At 33.0% G+C, this 25,250-nt stretch overlaps 2 protein-coding genes across 2 annotated transcripts; one reads left to right on the top strand and one right to left on the bottom strand.

Annotated features, from left to right (window-relative positions):
- Positions 1-4,324: 4,324 nt before the first annotated feature.
- On the bottom strand, positions 4,325-9,256 carry LOC140832677 (sugar transporter ERD6-like 6). Its single transcript, XM_073196815.1, has 18 exons — positions 8,507-9,256; positions 7,942-8,004; positions 7,773-7,862; positions 7,624-7,683; positions 7,469-7,534; positions 7,325-7,390; positions 7,173-7,248; positions 6,757-6,821; positions 6,580-6,672; positions 6,323-6,403; positions 6,133-6,217; positions 6,004-6,050; positions 5,833-5,895; positions 5,690-5,749; positions 5,523-5,588; positions 5,363-5,422; positions 5,059-5,173; positions 4,325-4,579 (listed from the first exon to the last, which is right to left on the bottom strand). The coding sequence occupies exons 1-18, from the start codon at positions 8,696-8,698 to the stop codon at positions 4,467-4,469; spliced, it is 1,461 nt and encodes a 486-aa protein (XP_073052916.1). The 5' UTR covers positions 8,699-9,256; the 3' UTR covers positions 4,325-4,466.
- Positions 9,257-16,390: 7,134 nt separating this feature from the next.
- Positions 16,391-18,340, top strand: LOC140831913 (uncharacterized). Its single transcript, XM_073195622.1, has one exon. The coding sequence runs from the start codon at positions 16,391-16,393 to the stop codon at positions 18,338-18,340; it is 1,950 nt and encodes a 649-aa protein (XP_073051723.1).
- The last annotated feature ends 6,910 nt before the right edge of the window (positions 18,341-25,250 follow it).

The raw sequence follows: 25,250 nt of genomic DNA, 5'->3' as shown, positions 1-25,250 counted from the left end.
TGTAATTGTGCTTCAATTCGCATTAATGTTAAATATTAATTTTCTGCATATTAATTACCTGGTAGAACTAGCTAGTGCTAACGGTTTACAATTCACGAGGGACAGGTTTATTTTATTTTTAAAAAATAATAATCGAAAATATAATATAATTATACTAAAATTAATAATTTTTAGATATTTTTATTAAATATTATTGATTTACACGGAAACTGAGTTAATTTTATTTATTTCCTGATGTCTACGTCAGTCTTTTTCTTCCCTACAATCACGTCTAGATAATGAAAGCTATTTTCGTATTTAGTTTGAACAGAATTTTAATGTATTATGCCGATATTTGTAGTTCATCTGATCTTAAGATCTCGAGTTTGAGATATATTTTAGATAAAGACAGTAGAACGTCTTGGATAGAAAGATTAAATTGATTGCAGGAAAATAGATGTAAAAACTAAATTTGTTGGCACTATGCAAATGATTTAAAACATCACACATCCATAATGATCATACTAACAAAAATATAATTTTCATTTAAAATAAAGTGTTTCGACTACAGCATTGGGGTGGGGAATTTTTCGTTTGTAAGCGGGTTCAATTCGAATCCACGTATAACATAAAAATAGCTCAAAAACAGAAGAATTGTTCAAATATATATACAAACCCTAAGAATTTATAAATGGACATCTTAAACATCATGTGAAACATAAGTTGGTGGTTCATAAGCACAATACAACACATAACTATAAGTAAGAGCTCTTACATCATATTAAAATCAATTATTTAAACCTAATTCCACTTTAAGTGAATTTATTAATTTTTGTAAGAAAATCTGTGTGTATCTCAGAAAATACAGCCGATATAACTTTGGTTCGATATTTATTTAGTTCATAATATTTCTTAACCATATTTTTTAATTATCCTCCTGCATTTAGGAGAAACAAGGTTACAGAAATCAAATAAAGATTAGAAATAGAAAAAAAAATGTATCTCACAATGCGTAATGCAAACATGTGCTCATCACTTAACGAGCTATTAGGAACCATCCTCTTCTTCGTAAACTTTCCTCCACTCCTATGACTTCTGCAGTAAATCTCCCCCTGTTTAGTTCCGAAGCCATGGACGGAGGAGCAGGCAGCGTACAATCTCAGGAAACCGCCGCCGCCACAGTCGGAATGAGGATCCACCATGGCCACAGCCTGCCGGACTTCCTTCAAAGTGTCAACTTGAAGTGCGTTAAACTCGGGTACCATTACTTGATCTCCCATTTGTTGACTCTCTGCTTAGTCCCCTTGATGATTATCATAATCATCGAAGCTTCTCAAATGGACCGTAACGAACTCCTCAATTATGGCTTCATTTGCGATATAATATGGCTTCTGTTTTAGTTTGCTCCGCGTTTCTTGTATTCGGATCCACAGTCTACATCGTGACCCAACACAGACCCGTGGACCTGGTTGATTACTCCAGTTACCGCGCCCCCTGCCGTCTGAAGGCTTTCTTCCAGACTTTCTTGGAGCATTCGCAAATTCATGGTTCGCGGTCACGATAACGGAGACTGTGTGCGGAGCCAGTTTTTCTAGTTCCATTCATATTTTTATAGTCGTAAACAATATTGTAAACAGCATGTTTATTTAATTAATTAATTAATATTTTAACAAACATGTAACAATAATTTTTAATATTAATAAATAATCAAACTTAAAATAATTTCATTAATTTTAAGTAAATTTTTGAATAAAAAATATTTTAATTTTGTTTTTGACAAGATTTCTGACAAAAAATAAATAAATACAATTATTTATTAAAAAAATAGAGAACACTTATGTTCAAATATTTGCAATTAGTGTAACTTTATAAATTTTAATATATTTAATTTATTATAATTATAATTATCTTTATATATGAGTGTTGAAAAAATTTTAGAATTATATTAATATATCATATGTATGAGTTTTGAGTTGTCATCAAAATTAAGATGCAGATTAACTAAAATTATATAAAATAATTAAACCTAAAATGTTATATAATAATTAATACAAAAATTAAATTTCACTTATTAAAAAGAATAATTATTTTTTAAAAATTAATTGGAAAATAAAATATATAATTTTTTTGTTATGTATTGTAATAAATTTTTGCATCGATATTATTTTTAATAGAAATAAAAGTAAATATATGAGTTTGAGATATTTTCAAATTAAATGTCCATCCAATTTTAGGTCGAATCAAATATATTTTTGACATTTTACAGTTGTACATTAAACTTTTATTCTCGTGTTTAGTAAAACTATGTGGAGTCGTTACAAATTTATTAATATTTTGACTATATCTTGACTTTCGTAAAGTTTTAAAAAATCAAATTTGAATATCACGTGATTTATTAAAATTATACAAAAGTTTACATCGAATATTATTAAACTTTTATAGAGTATATAAAAATTTAGAATGAATACTTCTAAAATTTTAAACTCTACAAAAATTATTAAAATTCTAAAACCAATACACTCGCTTAAATTTTCGTTCTGTCCCTGGTCTTCTCCGTGCTTTGCATATGTTTTCAAACGAAGTTTCATCTTTACAAATGCATATCAGATCTCAACATGTATTTACATCAGTTCGTTGCCCACATTTGCACTTGGAAAATCTATGTATAAGCCAACTACAACAAGAACGTATTTATGGTTGACTATATTCGGTTCCAGACGCAGTGGCGGAGCTACACACATTTATACCGGGCTGCAGAGGCAGAGCCACATGGTTCTTTACCTTGACTTTAGCTCGGGTGGCCCAATATATTTTAAAAAAAATGTATATGTAAATTTTGTATAATTTTGAAATAATATGATATTAACCCGGGTAGATCAATTTAAAATATTAAAAGATTTTAGAGTTTAAAATTTCAATCCGGGAGGAGCTATATTTGTGGCTCCGCCACCGCGAGCTGGCCCAATTTTTAAAATTTATATGTAAATTTTGTATAATTTTGGAATAATATGATATTAGTCCGGGTATATCAATTTAAAATATTTTAGAGTTTAAAATTAAAATCTGACAAAATCATATTTCTGACTCCACCACTATCCAGCCGTGCATCTTGTCCTGTTTGATCGTTATCATTATTTGTTAGGTTGCTGGAAACATTATTGGAAAGTTATGTAGCTGACACCAATATGTTGTTTAAAAAAATCGCCGTCCAGGACTCCAGGTGATCACTTAATTTGATATAAATATATATTATTTAGATATTTTTACATATATAAGAATTATACAATATATTATACAATCAAATAATTTTTTTTTGAATTGTATTCGATCAAATAACTTTAGTTATATTCTTCCCAAAAAGAAATAAATAACTTTATTTAAATTGTATTTTGTAGTTTTAGTTTATTTAGGATATTTGCGTAAATTTTCACTCATTAAAACATTCCGTACATTGTTATAATTCAACCATAAATGGACCAAATTTGGGCAAAAATATAGTTGGAAAATTGCCCTATCGATATTGGCCAAATAGTGTTAATGAAAAACATTATTTTAATTAACCCAATGAGTACAAAAAAAATTGTAGCCAAAATCAGAGTGTAGGTAAAATATTAAATGAATTAATTTATAGATTATTACGAAGTTATAGAAAATTAGAAGTGAGTAATATTTGAAAATAAATATGAAACTAAAAATAAGTAGGATACTAACATTTTAATAAAATCACCCAATGTTTTCATAAAAAGATTGGTGATTGAATCAATCAACTTGATACGTTGATTTAATTGGACAGACAGACGTTATAATATATAACTATTAATATAATATAATAAATAATATATTTTAAAACCTAAAATGTTATATATATAGTAAAAAAATATATATATTAATAAAATACAAAAATTAAATAACTATATAAATATATTCAAAATATCAATTATATTTATACATTTTTTAAAAACAAAAACAATAAATTTTAAAACTCTAATATTACTAAAATAATATTTTTTACGAAGTCGAAATTTCAAAATAATAATGTTTATATATTACAAAATATTAAATTTGAGGTGAAAAAAATTTAAAATTAAATTTTCAAAAAAAAAATAATCTTAAAACCCATTTAATTGATTGAACCTGTTTTTCCGGTTCGACCGATTTGATCGATTTTGACTACTAAAACGGTTTTCGAAAATGTTCCAAACGAGACCAATGACCAATCCTCGGTCGGTTCGACCCGATTTTGAAAACATTATCATTGGCTAACATGTAACGAACAAACCTGATTCACTTTTTTCTTTTAGACTATTTAAAATATGTTTTTAGATGAAATAGTAATATATCCATATTCCAAAAGTATGCCTATCTAAAAAAATTTAACAAAACAAAATGGACTTGTCTCAAGCACGCATCGAAGTCGTATTAACGAAAGACAAAGGTACCCAACAGCAGCAAAAATTTGAACAGGGGAAAAAATCAAGAAGACATTATCATGTAAAAGAGAACTGGATTTCCTCCAAAGTTTTTCCTTTTGTCTCTGGTACCCAAATCGCCACAAATGCTAATGTGAAAAGGCTCACTATCATGTAAATAAAGAAAGTTCCTGCAAAAATGCACAAACACTTCAAATAGTTCCTCTAGAACAAATACAACTGGATCATATGCTACGGAAAATGGTAGACCTTAACCCTTTTAGGACAATGGGTTAACCCATTACCAACTACGTCGCATTTATCGTCTTTTTCGTTCATCGTGCATCGACATAAACTTACTTAGATTATCATCGATATATTTTTAATTTTTAGTGGACCTTTTACATGTGATGATAAATGTCTCTCTCTAGATTCATACGTAATATGGCGAAATTTCCCCACAAGGATAGATTAGGATTTGTTTATGCCACACGAACACTAACTTATCACAGGCCATAATATGAATTTGGACCGACAAAAAAACGAGACAAACATTAGATTAGCACAAAATTATATAATACACTCTCCTCATCCGTTGTACCAAACAGTACTCTAGTATTCGATGTGGAAACAGACAACAATTGATATAATATGTCGGGAGGGAACGAACCTCCGCTGCTCCAAGCCAGAAGCAAAGGAGCGGTCATAGTAATGACCCATGAGACGAACCAGTTGGCCAAAGTTGCCACACTGCCGCCCAGACTTTTGATCTTAATCGGAAGAATCTGTCATGTAAATGAAATATGACTAAACAAATCCTATCAACAAAAAATATTCCAAGAAAATTAAGGTATGATTCAAGCTTCCATATCAAGAACTTGTAGAACTGGGATTTGGATCATGACACCATGTATTAATTTGACAAATGAAGCAAATTGAGTCTAAAGCACAGGTGATGGAGAAGAGTACCGTACCTCAGACATTATCAGCCACGGAATCGGCCCCATTCCAAGGGAAAAAGAGAGAATCATGCACTACATTGAAGTAAATAAATTGGTTTATACCAAGCAAGATTTTTATTTTTCAAAAAAAATACTGATTAATGATAACTCATGAATCTTAACTAAGACATACCACCACCCCAACCACGGATAGGATTCCGAATATGTCATACAATGAAGAATCCTCTGCCACAAAGCCCTTAGAACAAGTTCAGATGGTAAAAGTATCAAACATATGCATATCAGGAAAACATAAACAAAGAACGAGCGTTAGATGTATGAAACGAATAATAACATTACCTTAACAAAGAACGAGACGGAAACTAGAAAAAGACTAATCGCCATGCCTGAAGAGGATACCTGTAAAATATACCTCCATATTCTCACCTAATCTGATAACATTTTATACCTTAATATGTTTTTTTTTTTTCAAACAAACTTACGAGTAGAAGAACCCTACGGCCTGTCCTGTCCACCAACCAAGTAGAAATTGCGGTAGCTATAACCTGAGAATGCCATATTTTAAATCTTCTTAAGAGTTTGTTAAAGCTAGCATTGTTATATATAACATTTGTATGAGAAAAATAAAGTACGTAACAATTTTAAAGCTTCACCTGAATAGTTCCAACACCAACTGTTGCAGCATTGCTCGAAGAAATACCTGTTTATACAAGGTAACATAACAGGAATTTTAATCTATTATTAGTTTTTTTTTGAAAAAAAAAGAGGTAACTTCTACCCACCAGCTGATTTGAAAATGGTAGCGGAATAGAAGATAACACCATTAGCTCCGGATAGCTGTTGGAGTAGAAGTAATCCGATTCCTATCTGCGGGGAAAAAAAAACCAAAAGGAGAAGTGTGGCAAGCCATGTTTAAGAACAGGATGAAAAATTAACATAGGAAAATGAGACACCTTGAAAAAGAAATCATACCATTAGGGGTAACCAATATCTTCTCAATTTGAGATCTGTGAAACGAAGTGCGGTTCTTCTGCCTGTTGAAGCAACAGATCTCTACAACCCCAAAAAGTTAGTATCATTAAAATCTCATTTTTAAACTGTTCGAGAAAATAATTGCTGTATCTCAGATGGATATGGATGATACATAATGAATCAAATAAAAAGCAATGCTATAGGAGGGAAAAAAACATCTGTTCCGGGTCTGATAAAAATAATGAGAGGATATTTACTTTGATTTCATTTACTTCAAGCGTAATATCAGTGTCGAATCCCCGAAGAACTTGTAGAGAGGCTTCAAAATCATCAGTCATTCCCATTTTAGCCTAATTTTCACGAAGAATATATAAATCAGTACTTGTATTGGAGATAACAGGAAATTCGGGATCGATACTTTTTTGTAGCCTCACCAACCACCGAGGAGATTCCGGAATGAAAAAGAGGCCAGGTATCAATATTAGGCAAGGTAATGTTCCTGTAAACGTAAATGGATACTAATCACTCTCAGAAATCTTTGCTGAACCTTTGACACCAGAATCAAGTAGTTTTTAAAACGGGAAAATCTTGAATCTCCAGTTGTTATTTTGCTTTGGTAAACACAAAAGCAATTGGATCGCTAAACATGATTATGGATACAAAACTAAACTTAAAGCTGAATATGTATAATTACAGATTTCAATCTGTCCAAGGAACCATAATCATAAATTAAAAAGGAAAAAAACCATCAAAGTGACAATGCCACAAGCACCAAAAATCATATGATACACCTCATTGAGCGGAATAAATTGAAAGTTAATATGAACTTTCATCGGTTCCGTTGCATTACCTAGCACTGCAAGCAATCTCCAATCAACAAATAGTCCCAATAGATATGCTAACAGGATTCCAATTGTCACTGATAGCTTTGCAACAAAAGAAAGTTGAGTTAAAACTGGTGGTGAGATGGATCTAAATGATAAGACAGTTCAATTGACGTACCTGGTTCACCGAGCCAAGCGCTCCTCTAAGATTTTGAGGTGCTATCTCAGCAATATATACAGGCACCTAAATCAAATATATAAAGTTAAACACCAATCATGATTTTTCTCAACACTAGAATCACTACCACTTTTTGGTGCTTACCGTGTAAGAGATTATACCCACACCAAATCCTTCCATCAATCTTCCCATGTAAAGAAAGGACAAATCCTAATGCAAAAGGAAAAACATAACAATTATACCTCAGTGCCAAATAAGAAGAAAAAAAATAGATGGTGTAAAAATGTAGGATGTCTCACTCGGCAAAACGAGATTGAAAGCCAACCGATGATGTTAGGTATAGCAGCAATCATTAAAGACTGCAAATTAATGAACAAGATCAGCTCTTTCACACCATCAAGAAATAGAAATGATTATATGTATCGAAGACAAATGACATATCTCATACCCCTTTTCTCCCTATGTACTCGGCAATTTGACCACTAGCTATTGCACCGACCATAGCGCCCACATTGGATAAAGAGCCGAATAAGGAGAACTGTTTAAATTACATTGTTATTAATCCAAATTGAGAGCTGCTGATAAAATAATGGCGAGAAAGGTCGAGAAACACTAACCTGTGAGACTGTAAGGCCGAGATCATCACTAATGGCTGTCTGTGTTGGTGAAGAATAACCACACTACATAACCAAGAAACAGATAATTAATTCAGCAAAAGGTATGTTGCACATAAGGAATCAGTAATTATCTTCTAGTAGTATCTTTAAATAATAAGGGGAATCACAAATTCAACATCAAAGTAGCAGTTCAAGAAACTCGTGGTATGATGGTCGATACAAATTTTTTTCTGATACATTTCTAAGGTGTAATCACCTTTTCATAATACTTAGCACGAGAAAAATACATGCGTTCATGTGAAAATTTAATATGTTTGTCCGCCACAGTACAGGAATAGCAAATATCTCAAATAAGGAAAAAGTCAAGTCTATTTAGTTCAAACACACTAAAACATAGTCTTCCCACGTAAGACCTGGTCCCCATATCCACAAGATATCAAAATCGCATCTTATTCCAACAAGTATCAGTTTGCTTAAAATCAAATTTCGAATCACACACTCGCAATCATGGCATATTTGTACAAATATTTCGAAGAAAATGAAAATGACAGAACCAGAACATTACTGTGAAACCAAACTGAACAGGACCCAAAGCCACGATCAAGACACACGCCAAGACCGAGACAGAGCTGTCCCTAATAGCTTGAGAGCCCATCAAACTAGATTGCCTCGAGCCCATCCTGTACCAACTCCCAGTGTGCAGAAATGGCTTCCTCAGATCCCCTCTTCCATCTTCTACCTCGTCCCTTGAACTCATCCTCTCCCTTTTCTTGTTACCTTTTCTTCCTCTTTTTCCACTTAAGTCAATCCTATAAAATGAAAACCGTATTTTAAAAATCAGATCAAGAGTCGTTCGTTTTGCACATGGAATGTCCACGAACCAGTTTTATTTCCAAGAAATGAGAACCCGGTTCAGGAAACTGATCAAGAATTTCGTATTTCCAAGAAAATGAGATCCCAGTTCATGAAACTGATCAAGAATGATTCTTTTTCGCACATGAAATCGACAGACTGTCCTTTTCTCAAGAAACGAGTACCCAATTTCAGTAATGAACAAAACAAAACATAAAGAAGATCAAGAAACGCTCATTCTGATCGTAAAATCAAGAACTATCGTGCCACGGATTTTCACGAAATAGTAGTAAATCCTACTAAAAAGAGTCGTGTCTACCTATATCATCTGTCTAAGGTGGACAAGAATTTTAAATAAGACAATATTTTGGTTGGTCAAACATGAGATTTTGTGAGCTCGATGCATGATTCTGTTCAAGGAAAAAGACAAAATATATCCAGATTAAGATTATTTAGCTCCTCCAAATAAATGCAAATTATTAGCGCCATTAACATGATTGGACCATGAAACGTTTCATTGATATTTTCTGTAAAATAACATCCGAAATTTTATTTTTTAGCTTATTACAATTACTTGGAATGAAGATGAGGTGAGGATTATATTTTATTAACGTGAAAATTTTGAATTCCCTTAAAATTGTCATTGATAAATCATAAAATATACATTGTTTTTCATTTATAATAAATTAATACCAAACATTTAATAAAATGTGTTATATAAATATGATCAAATAACAAATAAACTGACATAAATCATAATAAAAAATAATGAGATGCATTGAACTTACCACATGAAACAGTAATTATATTATATATAGATTGTTGAGGATAAGTACAGACTTAATTTATTGAGAGTATAGATCTGGAACATTCAGCCATTTTAAAAAACTGAAAATAGAATCTTTATATTTTTTTATTTAAAAGACAAGCCAACCCAGAAGAGTAATATAGTATACAACGTTTCCAGAGAACGTCCTTGTCTTTGAGTTGGGACTAGGAGCCAAGTAAAGGATAAGAATGCATTTGGATGGAGGCGGCTGATAGACCCCCCAAGACTTTCCTTTCCCCGGGTTTGATTGGATTTCGAACTCAAAATTTTGATTTGGATGGAGGCGGCTGATAGACCCCCCAAGACTTTCCTTTTTCCCCGGGTTTGATTGGATTTCGAACTCAAAATTTTGGACTTCAAAAAAGTTAGACAAAAATTTGTGTGAGATGGTCTCACGGATCATATTTGTGAGACTGGTCTCTTATTTGAGTTATCCATAAAAAAATATTATTTTTTATGCTAAGAATATTACTTTTAATTGTGAATATGGGTAGAGTTGATCCGTCTCACAGATTAAGATCTGTGAGACGTCTCACAGGAGACCCACTAAATAATTTATAACTCAACAATTTGAAATTATTTTTTATTGAATATTTTGTCTTGGGTCTTAAGAAAATATTTGATATTGTAGAAATTCTAAGTTTTTTTAATCATGATTTAAAATATTTTGTACATCCAATCATAAGGCATATATAACAAGGGGAACATGACAAATTATATTATTTTCAGCCAAATATTATAAAAGAAATTTAAAGTCATAAATTTTTGTGAAATAAGGATTGAGGTGATATTTATGTTTTAAAAAATGTATACGATTTGTATCATGAATCAACCAATTATAAGAAGAAAATTATTCTTCGAGTGAGTGGATTCACGGTTCTACTTTCGAATTTTGTTTTTCCATTTTTAAATTAATCGTTTTTGTGAGAACCTAAGTTTCCAGTGGCGCTAGCATTTTTCAGCAGCTAGCAATATTCAGTAGCAAAAGAAAAGTCCAGCAGAAGCTAACAATTTCAGCATCAGCTAATACTTCAGAAGCTGATATTTTTCCAGCAGATAGAATCCAGCAGCAGACAGAATTCCAGCAGAAAGTTATTAATTTAGCATATGACTTGTAACTGAAGCATTTAACACGGAATAAAGGCTGTCAATGGCAGATTATAGACATTAATTGGGAGGCTAACAGTCAGAATTTTGCTTATAAATAGCACCCTCAATCTCTAAAATTGTTGTTACCACAAATCTTGATATTATCACTTGAATTTTCAAGCTAAAAGAGTACTTATTTTCGAGCAGTAGGATCCAGTAGAAAGAGCAACCAGATTTCCAGTAGACTTCAACCGAAATTCTAGCAAATTACAATAAGTGGGCTTATGTATAAATATCTTGAATCCAGTTTGATGATTTATGTTTTAAAGCAAAGTTTCTGTATGTTCGATTTCTGATATCTGGTTTTTGAAGCACCGAAACTTAGTGAACTAATGGTAGGAACATATATTCTGAAAATTACTGATTACTGATTACTGGCATCACCCTTTAGAGGAGAGAACATATAGGAGGCTGATATCAGTTTAGCCATGAAATTAACGAACGTGCTCAGTGCTTACTTGTCAAATTTCTGATTACTGAACACTGATTACTGATTACTGAATACTGGATATTGAATACTGATTTCTGTTATGAAAATAAGAATTTATGTATATTATTCATATTATTGTTTCTGTATGAAAATGATTTCGAAAACTGAGAGTTATTCCCGCCCCCCGCTTACTGAGTGACAATCATATCACTCACCCACCAAACCTATCTCAGATAAGAACGAGGAAGAGTTGTTAGAAGAAGAGGAGCAACATCAGTTTTGGGGCTGGTGATGAATATTGTTGTCTTAGTTCATATCACTCACTCACCAAACCTATCTCAGATAAGAACGAGGAAAAGTTGTCAGAAGAAGAGGAGCAACATCAGTTTTGGGGCTGGTGATGAATATTGTTGTCTTAGTTCTGATTTATATTTTATAATCCGTTGCATCTGTTCAGACATTGTATTTTCTGGTTTTACATTTCCGCTGTAAAACATTTATCATTGAGTTTGTATCAGACAATGATTATTATGAATAAAAGTGTGGGGACCCGGACGCTAATCAAGTTCTTAATCATTATTGGGACTAATTAATCAATTATAAAACAAGGTCTAATTTTTTTTTTTTTTTTTTAAAATACAAAGCGGAAACGTAATGTAATTTACTCAAATTACATATTAAACATGACATACAAATCTTGTGTTATCTACAAGAATTCAACTAGGTTCAACTACATATCAATGCTGAATCCTATATTGCTTCGAAGTCCGGATCTCCACGCTATCTATCTTCTCTCATTCTCTTCTTGACCCTGATCCAGCCCCACCTGTTGTCATGCACACATACAAAACAAGACAACAGCCGGATAACTCCGGTGAGATATAAATATCCCAGTATAAACAATGTATACATGCAATCATATAAAAGCATATACGAAAGCATATAAGAATTATTCATAACATGTCTCAAATCAGAAACATAAATCAATATCAAGCATTCAATAAACATGAATGATATAACCAATGTAAATCAACATGGCGTATCAGACTCAACTCAACCGACGCGTCGTCTCAGACTCGACTTCACTGACACGTCGTCTCAGACTCGACTCAACTCTAACCTAGGGATCCCGATGTCTGAATAATAATAATTATACCGAATCTCAGTCGATAGGAATGAATCAATCCCTAACGGCATCGATATAATTCATATATCCAGTGTCTGGGCGAATCAGCCGCAGAATTGACGAATCAGTCAAGAATTAGGCGAATCAGCCAATAACCAGACGAATCAGCCTGTAATTAAGCGAATCAGCTTAAGTTTAGACGAATCAGTCAAGAATTAGGCGAATCAGCCACTAACCAGACGAATCAGCCTGTAATTAAGCGAATCAGCTTAAGTTTAGACGAATCAGTCAATAACCAGACGAATCAGCCGGTGACTAGGCGAATCAGCCTATGACTCAACGACTCAGTAATCAATACATGCATTCAGTATCTAAGCAAATCGATCGATGACTGGCAAATCAGCAGTCCTTACATGCAATGGCTATAAATCAATAGACTACAATCATAAATCTCATCAATTGCAAATATCAATGCAATAAATGAGAGTATGTGATTTAGGGAGACTCGAGTCAAACCTCACTCGAGTTGTGCAATCCCAACTCAACATTAATTTATACATTTCTTTCTGATATTCTGACCCTGTCGAAGTCTCGAACTCAAAGCCTGTCAATACTCAATCTGACAATCACAATATCGAGGGTACAATATCAATACACCACTCAATCAATACTGGATATAATCAGCATCCAATCAAATTCTGTTTCAACGGCATAACATCATAATCTCAATATATCCAGCAATACCATATCAGGCAGATATCAATTCTAACATCTCATAATCGATAATCACTCAATCTGGATATCAATTCTTATTTAACTCAATTTTAAAAATCATAACAATTCCATAATCAGTCCGTTTCTTAATCTGACTTCGATTCTATGATGTCTAATATGTCAAGAACAACATATATGAGTTCCATTCAATTCTGACAATATCATAATTTCAAAGCATGTCAAAACGTAGTAAAACTTACGTCCAGTTGTAGCCTACGTTGCTAGGAACTCGATACCGAAGTCGGATTCAAAACCAGACGGACGGATTTCTCACAAAAGGCGTAAGGATTTTTCAATTCTTTTCTCCGTACCTTTCTCGATTCTTTCTTCTGAAAACTGAAGAATTCGTTTGTGTATATATATATATATATACACATCCACGTACATGCACAAGGACGGGTGGCTCATCCCACATATTACACGTCTCGCGCTCGGGCGGTAAGAAAGTACCGCTCGAGCGCGGCACTTTCTGCCCGGATGCTTGGTTTATCACACATTGGTGCTCGGGCGGTAATATTTTACCGCTCGGGCGCCGAACTTTCTGTTCGAGTATCATTTTTATGGTGCATTGGCGCTCGGGTGGTCTCTTTCTACCGCTCGGGCGCCACGAGTTCTGTACAAAATCTTGTTTTTCTTGCACCTACGCTCGGCTTTTCCACGTGAGCTCCTATAACCTCAAGTCTACCAATTTATCAACATCTGATTACAGTAATTAAATCTCGGGCATTACAAAAAGACTGGTTTCTGAATTTTGTACTTCTGAGGCTTGTTGTTTTCGAATGTAAATTGGAGAGCAACGCCTGTGTCAACCAACCCCCGTCTCGGGGCGTGACAGTTTTAATTTTGTTTTGTATTTTTATCATCCATTTCTTTTATTTATGTATATATATTTATATTTGGTTGGGTACCTCATAAAGGTCGCGAGATATTTGCGAGAACATTTTGTGGAATATCACACTGGTTATTTTCTCACACACTCTTTCGGAGCTCGAAAAACTTGATGCAGTAAATGATAGAATGTATTATCCTCACATATCAAATCATCATAATGGGTTCATATTTGATCCTGCATAATTTTTTTTTAAAAAACGAGATGTTTAAGCAAATGAAGTATAAACATATAATTGGAAATAGAGAAAAGCTCAATAGAATGAAGACGAAACATCAGAAAAAAAAAGTCCAAAGCTAAAAGAGGCAAAAGTGTCAACTTTGAACATATATTCATATTTAATCATATTATATATATAACAAGCAAAGCCATAAACTAATTAACAGCGAATCCATAAAAGCATGTACAGACAGCAGGCGAGGAAGACGCGTGATGAAGCGTTTCTTCCGTGCTCTTTGCAAGGAAACGACACGAGGAATTCTGGTTCATTTCACCCTACCTTGTGAGGCACTGTCCCCATGAGATGATCAAAGGCCCAGATTTATACACACATATGTGATCAAAGGCCTAAATTTAATCACCATGTAAAATCAATGGCTGAGATCCTGTGAGGGCACTGCCCCCACAGGTAGCATTGACATTACCAGGAATTCTGATGTTGGTCGTGTGCCCTTGTAGAGAGTGTGAATGAAGCTCATCAACTCTTTTTTATTTTTCATTTTCAAAATTGTGAACGTTCAATTAATTGGGTCGTTTTAATTTTTTTTATTTTTAAAAATAAAAAAATTAATGTAAAAAAAATTGAAAATTGAAAATTATAAAAAATTACTCACAACAACATTTTAAAAATTTAAGCATTTGTATATAAATAAACACCGTTTTTAATTATATGTATTTTTAAAATTATTTGTGCTTTTCTAATTTAATGATGCTACGTTTTTTTAAAAAAAAATTGAGTATAAGTTTAAAGGTTAATTATGTGTCATTAATTTTTTTTCCAATTATGCAATTTTATTATGTTTTTAAAATAAAAAGTAATTAAATGAAATAATAAAAAAACTATTATTTCAACGTCATCTCTGCAACATCAACTCATCACTATAAAAGTATATAATGAAATTAAAATTTTAATATCGATATGACCAATTTCATTTCACCAACTTCCTCACACATTTGAATATGCTCTAATGTGTGTTTCTATCAAATGTTTCTTTACTTAGCATTTGAATAAATTAGTTTTTGGTATTTTTTAACCTCGTACTTTTCTTCTACAATTGCTTAATTTAATCAAAAGTCCAAAGCTTGTCTCATGTTGATTGTGTTAAAGTGATTATGATATTTGATAAATAAATCGAATTCGTTATGAACACTCTCACTCTCCCATATTTTTGTACAATTCAAAATTTAATTTTTATATTCATTCAAATAAATGAAGAGGTCTCTGATAAAATTATTATTTTTTATTTTATTAAACACTACTAAATTCTGATTTTCAGTGTCAAGTCAACATCACGTCAAAAAACTTCAAAAAGAAGAAGAAAAGATATAGTATGATAATTAAAATTTGACAACATAAAATACAAAATCGCAAAATGATTAATAAATTATACCATCATTATTTTTCTCCTTCTATTAATTGATACTAGGATTAGACAACAAAATATGAGAAAGAAACAACTTTTGTATTTTTTTTATACACATACTCATATGAGACGGTCTCATGAATCAATTTTATGAAATGAATGTTCAACTATACTCGAATCATGAAAAATATTAATTTTATAGTAAAATATTACTTTTCGTTGTTGATATATACTATGTCGAGCGCATGTAACGAATATATATTCGTAAAACCATCTCTTATTCATTTTTTTTAATGTAAAATTTATATACACACACATCAAAATATTTCAAGATAATTAAATGTTGGATTCAAATTATCACAATAATTCAAAAAATTAATTTAGCATAGACTGAAAAAACTAAATATAAATAAAAAAAACAGAAATTTTATTTTGAGTTGGAAAAAATGAAATCTATCTCAAACTTGTGACTTTGACGTAGAAAAGCTACACATCATGAGCAAAAATCAAAACTTTTATGTACGATAAAATCGATAACTAGATATCCATATGCTAGGATTAGCCAGCGTCAACTATTAACATAGATAACAACGAAAGCATACCCCTTTTTATATTATCCCCAAAATGAGATTAGGATATTCATCGAATATCTGCGAATCACCTCTCATAAATTCCGTATTATTCCTAAAAGAGACAATTTTTTACCTTAAAGTTTCAATCACTGATTCTTCTTTCTTTCACTATATATATATATACATAGAATGAAACATAACACTATATTACACCAAAATATTATATTATAATAACAATAAGTATAATGAATTACGAAAATTATGACCCGTGTTTCCCCGACCAGCCCGTGGTGGATCTCTACCTCCGCACTTGGGCCAATCTTCCGGCATTCCACCTGAAGCCTGCTTTCATATGGGTCGACGATGCCCCGGCCCCGACGGGTTCTTCTTCAAGCATGACATACGAGCAGCTGAACACCTCAGTGCAATGTGTTTCATCAAATCTTCTGCAACGTCAGTTGCGAAGGGGTGACACTGTTGTCATTTTATGTGACCCGGGCCTGGAGCTTGTTGAGGTCATATTTGCCTGCCAGCGGGCAGGGCTTACGGCTGTTCCGACCACACCTCCACACCCTTCCTTTGCTGGTGGAAATCACTACCACCTGGTGAGAGTTCTGTCTCAAACAAAGCCTAAGGCAGCCGTAGCGGCGAAATGTTACATAAACCGCGTTAGGGAGTACGTGTCTTCGAACTCCTCTTCTTTTAACCGGCTTTCTGAACTTCTGCAAATAATCGAATGGATCCCCGTGGAGGAGATAAAGGGGCAGACTCATCAGAAGGAGAATAACGGGCAATGGGATTTTTCGAGATATAGTGGCTGTAAGGCGGATGATATTTACTTGATTCAGTACACTTCTGGTGCGACCGGGGTTCCTAAGCCGGTTCTCGTTACTGCTGGTGCGGCAGCGCATAATGTGAGAACAGCAAGAAGAGCCTATAATCTTCACCCGAATAGTGTCATCGTTTCTTGGCTGCCTCAGTACCATGATTGCGGCCTAATGTTCCTGTTACTAACAATAGTATCTGGTGCAACATGCGTGTTAACGTCTCCTAAATCTTTCATAAACCGGCCTGGGCTTTGGTTGGAGTTGATTTCCGAGTACAAGGCGACTTGCACGCCGGTACCGTCATTCACTCTGCCACTCGTTTTAAAACGTGGAGGTGTGGGAAAAGGGAGTTCTCGTATAAGCCTAGAGAGCATGAAGAATTTGATCATCATCAATGAGCCCATATACAAAGCTTTGGTAGACGAATTCGTGGACGCTTTTGGCCCTTTTGGGCTGAAACCCTCATGTATTTCTCCATCCTATGGCTTAGCAGAGAACTGTACTTTTGTTTCAACGGCTTGGAGAAGTGGAGATGATGAAAAGTTCCCAGTTTACAAAAGCCTCTTGCCTACTGCAAGACTGGATTTTTCTGTAGAAGAAGAAGCAGAAGAAATTCAAATCATAATAGTGAATCAAGAAACACATGAGCTAGTTAATGATGGAGTTGAAGGAGAGATTTGGATTTCTTCTCCAAGCAATGCCTCTGGATACCTTGATCACCCCTCCTTAACACGCGAAGTGTTCAACGGTAGACTCAAAAACATTAACACTGCTGGATGCTTTGTAAGAACAGGGGACACAGGAATCGTGATAGGAAAAGAGAGGTACCTATTCGTGACTGGACGCTGCTCAGACATCATCAAACTCGAAAATGGTCAAGAAATTCACCCTCATTACATAGAGACAGCGGCCTATAACAGCTGTCTGAATCTCATTCGAGGAGGTTGTGTTGCAGCATTTGAAGTTGCAAGACAAATAGTCCTTGTAGCAGAGGTGCAAATAAGTGAAGGGGAGCCACTTTTGTTCAAGAAAATGAGTGAAATGATCAGAAAAGAAGTGAAGAATAAAGAGAACTTGGAACTCGGATGGGTGGTTCTTGTCAAGTGTGGGAGTCTTCCCAAGACTACTTCTGGGAAAATTCAAAGATGGGCAGTTCAGAATAAGTTGCTAGAGGGTGGATTGAAGGTTGTAATGAAAATGGAGTTCGAGGCCAATGGTAATAGTTCTTTATTGTTTAAAAGAATAATAAGGGAAAACGCAGGGGAAAAAGAAGGCAAAGAGAAGAAAGTTATGGTGGAAGGAGGAGAAGGGATCATACTTGAAACTAAAACTTATAGAAACCATGTTTCTTTGCTCTCTGCTATGTAAGAATCTGCAAGTTTTATCTGTTCTATATCCATGTGTGTGTATGAGCGTGATGGATTTTGGGTAAAAATGTAAGTTTTACTTCGAAAATATTAGTTTAATAATGATTTGAGTCGATATGCTTAACTTATAATGTCGTGAATATGTGATTTCCCGAGCATATGAAATTTGAGTAGTTGCCATACTATGGAGAAATATCAAACGAAAACTTTTTACTCTTTAAATGCTATTCATTAATAAAGTTAAATTCCGTCAAATTCTAGTAGTTTGTTTTCTCGCAAATTAGTTTCTTTTATTCACTAGTTTGTTCAATTTTGGGATATAATACGAGTAAATAGAATAATGTTTATTTAAAGAATAGTTGTGTTTCTTTTTTAATCTTCTCATCTTTTTCGATGCACTGGAGCTAAACCCTTTTTTGAGAATCCAAGATCTCTGAAAATAAGTAGTTTGAGAATTTTGGGCGTCTCAATATGCTTTTTAAATGTTGCACTCAAAATTTTTTGTGCGATTTTGGACAAATTGGTATATACCTTGCAGAGCTTGTTATAATGTTTTAGTTTGATTTTTACAACAAGCTCCATTTCCTCTAGATTTTCCTTTCCCTCGAACAATTTGTTGTGATTCGTGTTCTCTCGTGTCCAAACACAGAGAGAGTTTTAATGTTTTTTTAAAATCTTGACATTCAAGATATTGTTTGAGTACTCGTATGGTTTGAATCGAATAAATATACATAGGAAGTCAGAAGATATACCTTAGTGAATAATTCACTCGGTTCCAACTACTCTTGTATTATCGGACGTAACTCTTGTTGTAAATCCCTACGAACTTTCTTTGAACCTCCTTCTTCGATATCTGAATTAGGTGCATGACTAGATTACTTGTTCCTCTTCTAACTTGGATTAGAAAATTAGAAGATATTTTGCGTAGAGATTATCGAAAACAAAGAGAATGTGAGGAGGTGATTTTCAAAAAACTCTTGGCTTGGAGTGGAGAATTGTTTTTGTAGCCCTAAACCTAATACACATATATATAAACTTAGTGTCGATTAATTAAATACTTATGTGCTTAATCAATTAATTATTCTAGTCCAATTAGTTTAATTAATTAATTAATTAAACTTTTAAAGTCCAATTAAAAACTTTAATAATTTGTATGTTGGACTTGTACTCCTACAAGCTCATTATACATATACACATTATATTTAATTTAAATCATTTATAAATTCAACATTAGAATTTAATATTTAAATTATAAATTAAACTCCTTGAATTTATTAACTCCAAAATTTAATAATCATAAATTCAACCCCTTGAATTTATTTCTCAATGTTTTCTATAAATTCAACTCATTGAATTTATTATTTCGATGTTTTATATAAATTCAGCTCTTTGAATTTATTATCTCAACATGGACAAAATAATCAAGTACTTTTGTGACCCTCAATGGTTCAGAGATACAGCTAGCCGTGGGTTCACAATTCTGTGTGATTCAAGACATAATCTTTTATTCGGACTTACCCTAATTTTCCATATTCTATGTATCAACAACTGTTCATGAGAATGTCAGAAACCATATCTCTGATTACACTCATCGAATAATAGTAAGAGTATCTAGTAGCATCGCCCTATGATTCCCTAGGTATCACTGATAGTGTCTGCAAGAACCAGTCAGTTATGATTAACATACAGTACAGTCCCTTCATCTCATATATCCCGATCGAATCTGCAACCATTGGTTCATCGAGGGTTGCATAAGAATTTGATAACTATGTAACACATCTTTGAGAATAAATAGTGGCATCACATGTACAATTGGATAACTCCTTCCTTAATGTACATCTTATACTCTGGCCAGAGATTCTATGTATTATTATTTCATCAGATCACTCAGGATATCAACACTTGTGGGTGAGCAGTGATTCCAGACTACAATGCATTGACTCCTACATGTGTCACAACTATACCCAATCTCACCACCTGATGACCCTCCTGACGTCGATAAACGAGTCAAAGCACAGACCTAGCATATAGAGCCTCGGGGTTGTCCTGTGTCGTAAGGACTAATGGTGTACAATCATAACATGGACTTATCCTCTCGATGAATGGTAACCACTTGGAAAGTCTTAGGGAGACAGTTCGGTATAATCATCATATACTACTCATCTGCATGTTTGGATATCTCTATGCCCTTACCAAGAAACGCGTTACACGACATCAAAAATGCTAATATCGAGCTCAAGCGACCTTTATCCATGCTTTAGGCGGTTGAATCGACTATGAATGAATTTAGATTATAATGTGTTTACAAATGAGTTTTTAAAATCTAATTACGATTCATTTGTGTTAAAGTATATCAAGGTCTTTATCTATGTTGATCATATGTATATACAAATAAAGAAATAACAAACCATGGAATAATGCATTATATTAAAATAAATATTGTTTATTACAGCCGAGTCAATAAATTCCCTAGCCAATAATTGGTTTATAGGACATCTACTCTAACATATGGTTCATATTGATGACACAAACTTTGACTGAGTGTTTATATTTCTCCAAATTGTTGTCCATCAGGTAGTGATGTTTAGGGATGGATGTAAATGAACTTAATCGAACGGAATATGAAAAAAAAAAATAAAAAATTAACATTAAATTCAATTCAAAACTAGATTTTTTTAACATTTTTTGTTTTAATCAAAGCTCAAGTTCGAAATAGCCACGTATTCAAGAGCTACTTGAAAATAAATTCTAAAAATATATTTATTTATATATAATTATATTATATTAATAAAATATTAAAGTAAGCGACTCGGAAATTATGAAACAAAATAATTCAGGCTCGAGTCCGGCTCGAAAAATATTCGAATGTGTCCGAGTTCGGCTAGAATTCGATAATTTTGAATACAATTAAAATATTTGTAATCGGTTAGAGAAGTTCGCTGATCGACTCGATTCATTTTTACCCTAATTATATTAAACAAATCATATAATTAAGAATTGGTCTGGTTTAATTCAGGACCAATAGAGTCGGTTCTGGGTTGAACAAAATCTAATACCAATATTGAACCAGATTTTATTGTTTTAAAATGAATTTGGTTGTCGATATCACCTTGGCAAATTCTATATCAACCTTTGCTGGTATTCCTCTAACAAATGACTTGGGCAGGTATCTTGGTGTTCCATCGATTCATGAGAGAGTGAAAGGAAGCCTTTTCAAGCAAGTTTTGGAAAAAGTAAAGGCGAGATTAGAGGGCTGGAAAACAAAATACCTAAGCCTAGCAGGGAGACAAGTTCTTATACAATCAGTGCTAAATGCTATTCCAGTTTTCACTATGCAAACATGCTTTTTACCAAAAGGCATTTGTTCGGAATTAGAGAAAATCATCAGAAGTTTTCTATGGGGGGGAAAAATTGGAGAAAGGAAATGCCATATGGTGAAATGGGATCAAGTGACTAAATCAAAGAGTAATGGTGGTTTGGGTATAAGAAAATTAACCAACATGAATTTAGCATTCATGACTAAGCTGGGCTGGAGACTTTTAGAGGAAAAAGACAGCCTTTGGACGAAAGTTTTGAAAGGTAAATATATGCGCAATGGAAATAATCCGAACAATATCATAGCAAAACATGGCGCATCAAATGCCTGGCAAGGGATATCCAAAATTAGTACAGTGCTGGAAAACGGTAGAAAAATGGCTGCTAGAAATGGGAAGTCTACTTGTTTCTGGACGGATAGATGGCTAATTCAGGAACCTTTGCAAAATGTATTGCTCAAGAACATTGCAGAAATGGATCAGACCAAGAAAATAAATGCTTATTGGATAAGTGGTGAAGGGTGGGATTGGAAAGCAATAGAAGGACTCTTGCCAATTGATGTCCAAAACAAATTGGAGGCTTACATCCTTTTGGACGATGATAATGCTGAGGACATTAGCTGCTGGGGAAGAACTAGCAATGGCTTATTCACAGTAAAGTCAGCTTATGAGATGGTTAATGATTCCGTTGACAATTCAGAAAATGCAAAGAGGCAAAAGGGATTTGGAGAGAGCTACTTGCCAAAAGCAAGAATAAAGATAATTTAAGACTCTCTTTTGATGATTGGATGTGGTCGAACCTAGCTAAAGCCACACAGAAAGATACTGATTTCCACTGGAACAGTATGTTTGCAATTGCAATTTGGTGGATTTGGAAATGGAGGAATGACTATGTGTTTAAGAATAAGAAGATGGATGTCAAGATGAAGACAAAGTGGATAAAGGACCAGTATCTGGAAGTGCAAGCAGCCTTTTTAACAAAAAGAGTTATACCTCATAACAAAATTGCACATGAATATCGAAGAATCAGGTGGATACCTCCACCAAATGATTGGTGTGCTTTAAATGTTGATGGAAGTGTCAAATTTCAGGGTAAACAGGCAGGTGGAGGTGGGATCTTAAGGAAGTCAAACGGGGAATGGATTACGGGATTCATTTACAATATAGGCATCTGTACCATTGAGGAAGCAGAATTATGGGCAATATATAAAGGCTTGGAACTAACTTGGAAGCTGGGATATAAAAAAGTAGAGCTTGGAATAGACTCAGAGGTTGCTGTAAAGTGGCTACATGGAGAAGGGATGCCATGCTCTTCACTTTATAATTTGATCTTCAAATGTAAAAATCTACTAGATAGGGAGTGGGAAGTCAAAGCATTGCATATCTACAGAGAACAAAACAGAGCAGCAGATTTCTTGGCTTCGACATCACACAATTATGACAGAGGCTGGAAAGAAATTGAAGTCCCTTCGACAAGATTGAAAGAGATAATAGAAGAAGACAAGCTCGGTGTGAGTGTCGGTAGGAGAGTGCCAATTAGTTAGGCACTTTCTTTTGGGTGTCCCCCTCCCCTTTGATCAAAAAAAAAAAAAAAAATCTAATACCAATATTGAACCAGATTTTATTGTTTTAAAATGAATTTGGTTGAACAAAATCTAATACCAATATTGAACCAGATTTTATTGTTTTAAAATGAATTTGGAACCGGTTTGATTCTAATATTATTTTAATTAAATGTACCAACTTAATCATCACCACATTTCTCCAAATTTACTCTCGTATCTTTATTTTATAACAATTTTACTTAACATATCTATGCTATATATGAAACCTGAGAATTTAGACTACCTAAATTTGATATCTTTGATATAATATATCTTAACAACATTCAAATATCTTCTACATTTATAAAAATGATTATGTATTTTATTTATCTATATCATTAAAATTTTAAATATTATTCATAATAAAAAAATTATACAAAAATCAATTATAATTATTCGAACTGTGTAAGCATGCAGCGCACTCGGACACTAGTAATTAATAATATCATTCTTCTCTTATTTTACCTAATTTTATTTTCCTTGATTATTTCTCATAACCTCCAACTACTATAAATTCAAATGTTAGTCTAAAATTAATATATGAGCACTTTGTTTGATAAATATTTTCGTGACCTACGTTATGGTTGGGAAAAAAATCCAATTTGCTTCTAATATGGCTGTAATCGGTTCAATTCGGATCCGGTTTTGGATTGGTTACTCTCCCACTCCGATAAATCCAAAATGGGTCCATTGTAGTATATTACTATATTACAGGATTGGTTTGGTCCCGTTGCTCCACAGTGCTAAAAGTGATGGTTGCAAACCATGAATCTCAGCAGACAATTAAAGAAACTATAATTACGTAATTTCTTTTGATTTTTTTTTTCTCGAAATTGAATTTCTTTGGATTGGAATTGAAGATCATTTAAAATACTAAAATTTTTATTTTTTCTGAAATATGTCATTTTGGTCTACATAGCTTCCCCATTACCATTGTGTTCTTATATATGATCAAATTTTGGTTTTTTCTTATTATTATTTTAGTCATTTTCTGTATTGTTAAATCAGAACTCTCGGTAAATAAGACTTATAAAATTGATGCTAAAACTAAAATTTGTGAGACGGTCTCACAGATCTTTATCTATGAGGCGGATCAACACTATTCATATTCACAGTAATAAATAATATTTTTGACATAAAAAATAATATATTTACATGTGTGAAGGAGCTTTTTCTTATAAAATTGACTCGTGAGACTGTCTAACAAATTTTTTTTTGAAATACCAAAAACATAATAAAATAAACATATAAAATCAAAATTAAAATTTCCATTATTATTATTATTATTATACATACACTAATACACACAAAAAATATTTATTTAAAATTAAATGATATTTGTATATTTAATATACACAAAAAAGAGTTTAAAAAAACATAAAAGAAAATAAAGGGTCAGTGCTGAGTGCAAATTGCAATTATGAAGGGAGAAATGGGGCCGAGTGGCAGGGCGTGGGAGAGATAGAACATGACCCTGTCTCAATCTTTTCTTTTTCTTTCACTTTTCTAGCCACCATGATACTTACATTATACAAAGTTATTTTGCGGCATGCTACTTAATCTAAGTAACTTGTAATTATAAAATCCAAAAAAAAAAAAACTAACCTATTATAACTTATTCAAATATTAAAAATCATAAAAATCGATATACGTTGATCAAATTATGTTTTTTTTGTATATCAAAATTAATTAATAAATGTCGGTGTTAATTAATTTATACGAGGAATTGATTTAATTATTTTTATATTGTTTGAATAAAAAAGCTCTAAATTTATCAAATGGGGTGAATTTTTTCTATTTCAGGGAAAGAAATGATAAATAATAAGAGAATTTTGATATCTACACATTAAAACGATAATATCGTAGATGACTTGTAATTTATCTGAATCTTGGTGTTAATATGTCAATTTTGAGACTATGTGTCACGTTAAAAACCTAATGGTAACATGGATCCGCTGCCCCAATTGTTTTTTTTTTTTGTTTTTTTTTTTTG

The sequence above is a fragment of the Primulina eburnea genome, chromosome 5 (genome assembly GCF_022965805.1).
Source record: "Primulina eburnea isolate SZY01 chromosome 5, ASM2296580v1, whole genome shotgun sequence".
In the NCBI taxonomy this organism is placed as follows: Eukaryota; Viridiplantae; Streptophyta; class Magnoliopsida; order Lamiales; family Gesneriaceae; genus Primulina; species Primulina eburnea.
The sequence above is the reverse complement of the archived record's forward strand: the minus strand, read 5'-3'. Positions and strand labels throughout refer to the sequence as shown.